At 34.2% G+C, this 10,109-nt stretch overlaps 2 protein-coding genes and 1 long non-coding RNA gene across 4 annotated transcripts in view; 2 read left to right on the top strand and 1 right to left on the bottom strand.

The window, feature by feature from the left end:
• Positions 3,983-4,381, top strand: LOC109353431. The gene is made up of 2 exons (XR_002108457.1): positions 3,983-4,078; positions 4,114-4,381. It is a non-coding gene; the product is annotated as an uncharacterized LOC109353431 (long non-coding RNA).
• On the bottom strand, positions 4,250-6,928 carry LOC109353430 (60S acidic ribosomal protein P2B-like). 2 transcript variants are annotated; one of them, XM_019595705.1, is made up of 4 exons: positions 6,798-6,928; positions 6,453-6,544; positions 5,055-5,287; positions 4,250-4,432 (listed from the first exon to the last, which is right to left on the bottom strand). In XM_019595705.1, exons 2-4 carry the CDS (start codon positions 6,538-6,540, stop codon positions 4,406-4,408), a joined length of 348 nt encoding a protein of 115 aa, XP_019451250.1. In that variant the 5' UTR covers positions 6,541-6,544; positions 6,798-6,928; the 3' UTR covers positions 4,250-4,405. The 2 variants fall into 2 exon arrangements, with proteins under 2 accessions (XP_019451250.1, XP_019451251.1); XM_019595706.1 differs by having other exon boundaries at positions 6,453-6,547; positions 6,803-6,828.
• Positions 8,376-10,109, top strand: part of LOC109353933 — a 2,277-nt gene continuing 543 nt past the window's right edge. The window contains exon 1 of the mRNA XM_019596289.1: positions 8,376-10,026. Coding sequence (XP_019451834.1) covers positions 8,376-10,026 — 1,651 coding nt within the window. The remainder of the gene's footprint in view (positions 10,027-10,109) is intronic.

Below are 10,109 nucleotides of genomic sequence, written 5' to 3'. Positions count from 1 at the left end.
CATCTTAAACTTACACTTAATTTATATTAGATAACCTTTTCCTCCATTTATTGTCAATGAAAAAAACTATCAAAATTTGCTTACATATAGTGTATTGCGAGATTGCAATTATACATCATCACATTTTTTTATGAAGACAATGATAATAGGCAAATTTGAAGACCAAGTCAACTCAACAAACAACATGCAAAGACTCAAGTTCAATCAAGAAGACTTAGGTTTAATTTTCACATTTATAGAGTCTTAAGATTATTGTCTGTGTAGAGTCTAGGCTACGTGAACCTTAAACAGGAGTCTCACAGTCCTAAAATTGAATCAACCTAAAATCAGACTTGCATACATTCATACATGATTAACATGCTCATGCATTTACATATGGTAACAACATTTTGGTGCACTGAATTTGGTTTATAACTTACAACTTTCAAAATCATCTATCATACATATTCACATCATACAGAAGGTTCATCATGCATCAGAGAAATGTTTTTCAACACAGTTAATCGATTACAACTTGTGTTAATCAATTAAATCAACATGGAAACCTTTTAATCGATTAAGTAATGGGTTAATCGATTAAATGGACTAATAGTAGCTGAAATCATGGATTTCATGGGGTCGTTAATCGATTAAGAAGTGTGTTAATCGATTAAGTCCAACAGAAAACAGATTAGTTTTAAAGATGCTCTTTTTTCCATGTGCTCATAATATCTTGATAGTTTTAGAATCCAATTTTCATATTCATTGAGTGAAAATTTCTTATTATGGTGAAAGGTTTTCATCTTCTTTGATACAAGAAAAGAGAGAGGGTAACTTAATACAAGTTAACTCATTGTGCTTCATAGTAAAACCATTCTTGCAAACCATGCATAATCACACAATAATTTTGAAAGTTGTACAAACAGTGAACATTGATTTGAAACAACATAGGAAAACTTACTGGGCCAAAACATGTGAAATTGCTGCACCTTCATTGCCCAATTTGCAATAAAAATTAAGTACTTAATCCAAAGCTACATTTAATGCATATCCTGAAACTGAATAAAACCATATACACAAATGAACCAAGTTAGGAAAATTGCTAATGAATTCATAAACAAAAGTTGAGCTTATAAACAGTACACGCACATGCATCAACACAGGCATCAACGTCAGAGACTCTGCAAACAGTGACACAAGTATCAAGAATGGGGTCTTTTGAGAATGATGCAACCTTCTTCAGCATCCTCTTTGATGTACAAACGCTTTCACAGACAAAAATTTCATCACATGGATTGCAGCTCCCAAAAGTGACCAACAAATATCCCCCATCTCTGATATACAACTTCAACAACTCTACTTCTAATTCATATGCCCCACACTCTTAACAAACAAGGAAAGTCGATGAAATTTATAGTTTGAATCCCCAATCAAGATTATTCACCCAATGAGCAAACAAAAAAAAAATACAAATACAATTATTCAAGTAAATCTTTTGCGAAAACTAAATTTCTCAAATTTAGCAAAACCCAAGTGCATCAAAGATTCACATCCTATTTATCATATGTATGAGCCATTGAAGCATTGAAGCATTTTGAACGTGACTGATATGTAGTTTTGTTCAAATTAATAGGGGAGGTTTAAAACCTCCATAAATTAAATAAAAACCTCTATTATATATTTAGTCAATCTCCTATCCCGCCTCATTTAATTTATTTGGGGAGGTTTGAATAACCTCCACAAAAAAACCTCCCCAAAATGCAAAATTTGGTGCAGTATCATGTAGAAGGTTTATCATGCATCAAAGAAATGTTTTTCAATACAAGTTGTGGTGAATGATCCAGAACCCATAGCAGGGATACAAGTTGTGGTGAATGATCCAAAATGTACACTAATGAAATAACATGAGTGCAATTCTATATAACTATGATGAATAAAATATCAACGAGGGTAAATTATACAAATATTTAACTTATCCTGGTGAATGATTTCTGGTTATCTAAGTTGATCAACTTGTACCCTCACATTTGACATAAGGCAATACCAATAAGGAGTGACTCTTTTAAATCCCTAGGTATCCTATAAAATAGAAGATTTGTGGAAAACATTTTAAAACAACTAGCTTCTTTGCTCAGGCATGGGCGTGGGGTTATGCATGGTTGGAAAATTTTGATTTTTTATTCTTTTGTCGTTCTACTTGTGCCCATTTATCAAATTAACCCAGGGCAATACCAACAAGGGGTTTTGGAACTTCTACATCCTGGAACACATTGGGTGTCCAAAAAGAATCATTGATATGATAGGTTGAAAATATATAATTAAGTTAAAAGTATGATAGTTAAATGTTTTCTAACCAATTATAACAAGTGATGTACTAGTACTCCCTCTAAATCCTTATGTGCTTAGAGTAACACTTACATACTCTAAAAGAGATTAATTTCTTACTTCTTAGAATAAGTTCTTGATTAATACCAAACAAAAATTGATCTAGGATAGTAAGGGTTAGTTTGGGAGTTGGATTTTGGAGGAGAATGGAGGAAAAAGAAAGGCTTGTGAGCCATGAAATACACTTGCGAGATAACTCTCAAGTCTTCCCTTTCCTTTCATTCCCCTCTAAAATCCAACTCACAAACTACCCCTAAGATATTCTGAGTTGTTGTTATGGCTTATGGAACTAGCTAATTGAAAGATGAACCGTTAGAAAGAGATTAATTAAACTAATGAGAACTAATAAAAGTTATGAAACATATCTTTAATAAATTCATTTTTAACTTATTTTAATTTAGCTTATCAAATGATAACTTATTTGTTTGCCTCTCTCATATGTGAGCACTTGGACTAAGGCTCTTCAACTACTTTTGATAAAATGTGCCATAATTTTCTACAGACTTCTACAAATATGTAGTCAGCAAAAATAATTTGTTGTTTGTATCTAGAGTTTTCTAGGTTATTATTATATTTGTTATTCTCTAAAAGTTTCATGAAATATGTAGAAAATACTAATACCTCAAGAAACCCATAAATAAACACTATGAGATGCAATGTAATGTGTGGTAGTGAAGTTTGTTCTATTGTTTATGAAAATCCATACTCTTTACCCACCAAAATTATTCTTTCCGCTATAGTTCTATCAAACACATGTTGTCTTCATCTAAGACAATCTCTTTCTATATTCAACTATATTCCCTGAAACCAAGAATTTTATATTAAATAAGGGCAAAGGAATTGTTTGTGACTTGTGCATTATTTCCAGATTTTTCAGAAACCAAACATATCTATAATGACTATGCATGTGGGCCTGACATTCTAAATTCTTATGTTTCTTTTTAGAATTATACTCACCATCATCAAACATGTGATAAAAAAACAAATTAAACATACTGAACTATTTGTTTCCTTCTGTTAAATTAAGCAAAGCGCAACATAATAACAATTTCAAAGGCGTGCTATTATTTTTGAAGTTGCAACCCTAGAGACTAGAGAGATGTTCAAATAATTGTTCAAAGAGGCTGAAAAAGTAACTCTGTTCAGACGGATAACGTTTCTTTATTTTATAATACAATTAATTAAATAAAATGATTATTTCCATATAAGAAAATGATTATTTTATAATACAATTAATTAAATAAAATGATTATCTCCATCATTCTGAGTACTAGTTTTGCAGAGAACTTCAAAGAGTGCACTGCATTCTCAGATGCATCCAACAACTGAGTCCCAATGCTTATGGAAGCTTACTCTACATGTAAACCTCAACCCTTGCCATGCTCAACATCTATTTCCAATGTACCCCTTGCTGATCTCACATTCACTCCTTAATATTTCAATCAACAAATTTTTAGACGTGTTTGGGACAGAGATCACTGGTCTTAACTCTTAAACAATATCCCATTCTTTGTGTCGATCAAATCAGAATGTTATTTTTCTTAAATCTTTTTATTTATTATTGACCTGAGACAGGAAATAAAACATCATTAGGGACATGTAATCGCTGTCCATGTGTTTGACAGTTTGGTCTGTTAAAACCTCAATATTTCAATTTTTTTAAATTTTGTGAAACTCTATTGAACAAGGCACCTTTCAATTTAATTGTCATTTTGTTACGCAGAACTCAAATTCTAATTCGGAATTAAGATTCCCATTTCAATTCCATCAAAATTGGAATTGGTCCTTCGAATTGTGATTCCAATTCCAAACTTCACAATTACAATGCCTAGCACATTTTGCAATTTTCACACCCCAATTTCAAATAGCTAAATTTTGTAACATAAAGAAACGACAATTAAATACTGAACCAAATTAATCCAACTGGTTAGATTATTCAAATGAAAACTCCCTATAAAACTTCTTAGAACAAAACTTTGGGAAACTCAACTTCTAGTAAATTGAAAATCTGTTCTTGGACAATCTCAATAAACAACTGCACTTAATCGAAAAGACTGAAGCCCATATCCTGCATCACAAACAAATTGAACAATCAGAAAAAATTTCAAGAGTATCCAAATTCAGTTGCACAATTGGAAGACCAATTTATGCCAGAATTCTACAAAGTACAAACTGCAAGACGGGCTATATGCGTATAAAGTACTTTAATTATTGAAAGCCATAAAACAAGTTGCATTTATCAGATTGTTGAATGGTTAATTCAAAGCCAAACTAGCTAGAAGTTTGGAACCATTTCCTTGCAAAACAAGCAATAATTAGTGCAAAATTTGCACTTGAATTTCAGGGAATAGTTTTCTTTTAAGCACTATGGATAAAACTGAGAGGAATGCCAGCAACACACTGATTTACATACTCTTTTCAACATTCTTAATCGATCATATAACATTCTCGGCAAATTTTAAATCATAATTTTAAAAAAAGCAATATATGATCCAATAAGAATGTTAAAGGTGTTGCTAGCATCCCTCAAAAACAATAAACTGTTTTTTAAAACACAAATGAAATGAACTTAAGGCACAGTTAAATAGAATCCCCAACCATATAGAATTTTAAAACCAAATCTAGTGTGTAGAGTGGAATAATAATAAGAATAGCTAACAACAAATGAAGCATCAGAAATAAAAACTTACATCGTCAGATTCCTCTTTCTCCTCCACCTTTTCTTCCTTCTTAGCCTCAGCAGCTGCTGGAGCTGCACCACCACCACTGCCTCTACCAGGAGCAGCAGCAACTGCAACAGCGCCACCACCAGAAGGCACAGAGGCTAGCTTTTCCCTACCGGAAGCAATAATATCTTCTATATCTTTACCCTTAACTTCAGATAAAAGCAGTTCAATCCTATCATCATCTGCTTCAGCTCCAACTGTACAAAATATTGGACAATTTCTCCATTAATAAAGCATAAAAGAAATGTCCATGATGTTATGCACTTTGAGAATTTAATTAATTCATAAATAAATAAAGAAAAATTACTATGAAATCTCTGTATTTTAGCTTAAATACATTTTACACCCCGAGTTTCAAAAACTACACCTGTGCTTATCTCAGATGTTTGTGAATTCTTTATTTATCATCATAGATAAGGTTTTAAAAAACAGAACGAAATGGACAACACAGCCGAAACATGACAGAACCAACTGCTCCCAATACCGAACAGAATGATTTATCGGTATGAACAGAAATCCGCTGAAATGGAAAGACATTACAACCACAATGGAGACTATATAACAGCATCACAGCTGCAACAAGGTGCCGTCGTTTCCATCCGCTCCTCAAACCGTCGTCTCAGACTCTCAGTTGACTTGATAAAGTTCACAGAGCGCACCATCACTGGAAGCATCGAAGATTGCTCCATTTCCCGTGGTAATGTGTCGCTGATCAGTGATCTCCATCACCAAGTTGAATCACAGTCGCAGCATCAAGCCATCGCCAGCTTCCAGCAACCAACCTCAACCCACATTGCATCACTCGTAACATTCGTGATTGCAAAAACCACAATGCCACAGAAACTGGGATTGCTGTTTAAAACCTTAATACCTATATCCATTGAGATTTTATATTCTCATTACACTTACAAACAAAACGTAAACCACAAAGGATCTAACTGCAATTCGAAACCTAGTGGTGGTAATTAAATCAAACCCCGGGACAACAATTGTAATTTTCCTATAAATAAACCACTTCAAGCTTTTATGAAAAAAATCAATTTGACCAAGCAAAGCCAAACCTCTATAGAATGATAGTCTCCATTAGTATAATCTAATAATCATAATCAATGCTCTAAATTGCGCTCACAGTCGTATTCAGTATTCACATAAATTGTTGAGACTATGGCAAACACAATTGCAGTGGCAAAACAGTTTTGGAGACCGCCTAAACTTTTAACAATTTGGTTCCAATTGTGGTGGTGGACCTAGATTTAAAACCGTACTAACTAGCAACAGTAGTTCCACAAAAAATTGAAAATTAAAAATAAATAAATCAACAGCAGAGTAAAAAAACATTTTATGATGGAAACAAGGACGCACCAGAGGCAAGGATGTTCTTGATATCCTTTGCAGAGGGGTTTTTGTTGTTTCCAAGAACGGCCAGCAAATAAGCAGCGATCACCTTCATCTTTCTGCAGAAATCAAGACTCTTTCTAATTAATAATATTCTTAAACCAACAAGGCATTGGTTAGTGGTCTAAGTCATTGTTAGATCCCCAGGAGGATGACCAAAAGGTCAAGTGTTCTCCTAGGAGTGAGACTTGCTAGGAGGGGCCGTCACGATCTCCTAATAGGATTAATTCTTAAGCTGAGTGGATACCCTTAGTAATACAAAAAATAGCTAAAAACATGTACTGAAGAAGAATAAGCAAAGAAGAGAGAAACCTGCAAGAGAACGAAGATCTGAAGAGAGAATAAACGGCGATTTCAAACACAGAATAAGCAAAAGTGCTTGTTACTGTTATGTAACCTGCTAGGGTTCATTTCCACAGAAATGATATATTGCTCTAGTAGGCCCAGAATGAGCCCAGATGGGTGACCCATATTTGTGTGCCTACTTTAAAACTTAGAAGGAAATTCCTATATTTTATATGCACATTGTTCATGGAAGGAAATTCCCATATTTGCTAAATTAGTATCAAACACACTAATATACTAGAACAACACTTGGTGAGAGAGAGAATTACATATCCTGAAATACATTAATTTTTTACCCAAAAAAATATGAGAAGATATTTTTAGTAGTACAAAAAACACAATATATTACATTTAAAGGGTTGTGTTAACCGTTTTTATAATATAAAAACTTAGGTTAACGAGTTCTTTTAAGATACTTAGATTTTCGATACAAAAAGAATATTTGAGAGTCATGAAATATGTTTGTGAGACGACTTACAAATTACAAATTTTCAATTTCTTTTTCTCTCCCTCCAAAACCTAAACTTATGAACCATCATAATAAGAGTGTTGTTTAGTGAATACAAATTGAGTAAGCAATTATGAAAAACTAAGTATAACACTTCTTGAAATCTTAAACTTTCTTATTATTTACATTGTCATATATTAAAATAGTTACTTGCCAGTTTTTCTGTATGATTAACTTGTTTGCTTAGCAAGATATGATAACGTAGGACAAATATGTATGAGATAAGACTTGAGTAAAATAATTTTTTTATAAAATTCTACATTTTTTCAGACCTATATTTATAAAATTTTGAAATTAAAAAAAATCATTGTCATCGTACGACTCTTATAAAACCATTTAATTGGGTTACAAATGTATTGTTACAAAAAGGCACCGTCTTCATGTAACAGAATTATTGACTCTACCTACCCATCGTGTTATATGTAAGAATTTCCCTACATAATCAATCTTAGAAATTGCTTAAGCCAAAGCCACTAATCCATTTGACATAGAAACCTTCTTCATTTGTTCTTTGCTTCTAATGAGTGTTACAACTACTCACAACTCATTCCCTTCAATAAGGTATGTTCTCCTTTCTTTTCAAATCATAAATCCAAACCTAGTGTTGATTTTTGTATTAAAGATTGTAATTCATTGCTTTTGTGATAGTTAGTTTAGTTAGTTGGAAACTTACTAAACATAGAAAGTCATAACTAATTAAGTTGTTATGAACTTCTATAAAAGGAAAGTGTGTAATCTTGTTGAATAATAGATTGAAATTTACACTCTTCTTCTCTCACTTTTATCTCTAATTCTTCTTCTTCTCGTTTAACACTTTCCCTAAACATCTTCTTCTTCTTCTCTGGTTCACGCTGGCTTGAAGCCATTAGAAGCAACCAAGCTGAATTGGTTTCTAAATCTCCAACAGTGGTATCAAGAGCTTTAGGATCGGGATCTGTGGTAGTGCCAAGATTGGGTGCAAGAGGCTTCAAGAAGTGAAGCTCACGGATTGAGAATCAAGGCTGCAAAACCAGAAGGGAAATAAGAGGTGTAGAAGCATGGCAAATTCGAATGGCTTTGCAATGAATCTTCCAATTCTAGATGGGAAGAATTATGAACATTGGAGCATTCAAATGAAGGCAATCTTTGGGTTTCAAGAATGTCTTGATGTAGTGAAAGGAGGAATGCCAACTGCAGATGAAAATTCAGTGGAGTATAGGGAAGCAAACAAGAGAGATTGCAAGGCAATCTTCTTGATCCACCAATGTGTGGATAGAGCCAACTTTGAAAAGATCTCTGCAGCATCTAGTTCAAAGGAAGCTTGGGAAATATTGGAGAAGAATTACTCTGGTGGAAAGAAGATCAAGAAGGTGAGACTGCTGACACTCAAAAGACAATATGAGTTGATGCAAATGGATGAGCAAGAATCCATAGCTGAGTACCTCAACAGACTAAGGAGCCTGATAAACCAAATGAAGGAGTGTGGAGAAACACCAATTGAACAACATGTAGTGGAGAAGATTCTCAGAACCCTTCATCCAAGGTTTGATCATGTGGTGGCAGTAATAGAAGAAGCAAAGGATCTTGACAATCTATCAGTTGATGAGTTGCAAGGATCCTTGGAGGTGCATGAGCAGAGATTTATGGAAAGGCAGAATTATAGACAAACAGATCATGCCTTAAGTGCTCAATTCAAGAAGAAGGGTGGCCCTGGTCAGAATAAGAAATTCAGAAGAGACAAGGCAAGATGGCAAGGTGGTAGGAGAGTGGAGTCTGAAAATGGCAAGCCTGGATTGAATTCACATCAGAAGAATCAGAGCAACAATTGTGAGGTCAGTAAAATCAAGAAGTGGAATAATCAGTTGGGTAGAATGAACAAGAAAGATAAAAGCAAGATTCAATGCTTCAACTGCAGAAATTGGGGACATTATGCATCAGAATGCAAAGAGAAAAGAGCCACTCAAAATAAAGAAGAGGAAGCAAGACTAGCAAAAGATGATGAATCAGAAGAGGAGGTGTTGCTGATGGCTAGGAGCATTGACCCTTCTCAAGAAGCAAATGAATCAAATAATGCTTTGCTAATGGTAACAAACCAGTGTCCAGGTAGTTGGTATCTTGATTCATGTTGTTCTAACCACATGACAGGAAATAAAGATTGGTTTGTAACTCTAGACAAATCAGTAGAACCCAGAATAAAGTTTGCTGATGATAGCATAATCAAAGCAGAAGGGATTGGCAAAGTGATGATCAAGAAGAAGGATGACTCAACCTCATACATCTCAAGTGTATTATATGTGCCAAGAATGAAGAGTAATCTTCTAAGTCTTGGACAATTACTTGAGAAAGGGTACAAAATGAGGCTGGAAGAAAAGATGCTCAAGGTATTCAACAAGAAGGGAGTGTTAGTCTTGAAGGCACCTTTAGCTCAAAATAGGACCTTCAAGATTGGCATTCAGTTAGGAGACCAGAAATGCTTGGAGTCCATTGCAGATGAAAAATGGATTTGGCATCAGAGGTTTGGGCATCTGAACTTCAAAAGTCTAGAGCACCTGAGTCAGGATGAGATTGTGCATGGGTTACCTACTCTCAAAGCCTCAAATGATGTGTGTGATGATTGTCTAGAAAGCAAGCAAACAAGGAACACATTCTGCTCACAAGTTCCAACCAAGACCACACAACCACTTGAAGTTGTATACACTGATGTGTGTGGTCCATTAGAAGAAAAATCTCTTGGAGGAAACAAGTACTTTGTGACCTTCAAGGATGACTTCACAAGAAAACTATGGACTTAT

The sequence above is a fragment of the Lupinus angustifolius genome, chromosome LG08 (genome assembly GCF_001865875.1).
Source record: "Lupinus angustifolius cultivar Tanjil chromosome LG08, LupAngTanjil_v1.0, whole genome shotgun sequence".
Taxonomy (NCBI): domain Eukaryota; kingdom Viridiplantae; phylum Streptophyta; class Magnoliopsida; order Fabales; family Fabaceae; genus Lupinus; species Lupinus angustifolius.
The sequence above is the reverse complement of the archived record's forward strand: the minus strand, read 5'-3'. Positions and strand labels throughout refer to the sequence as shown.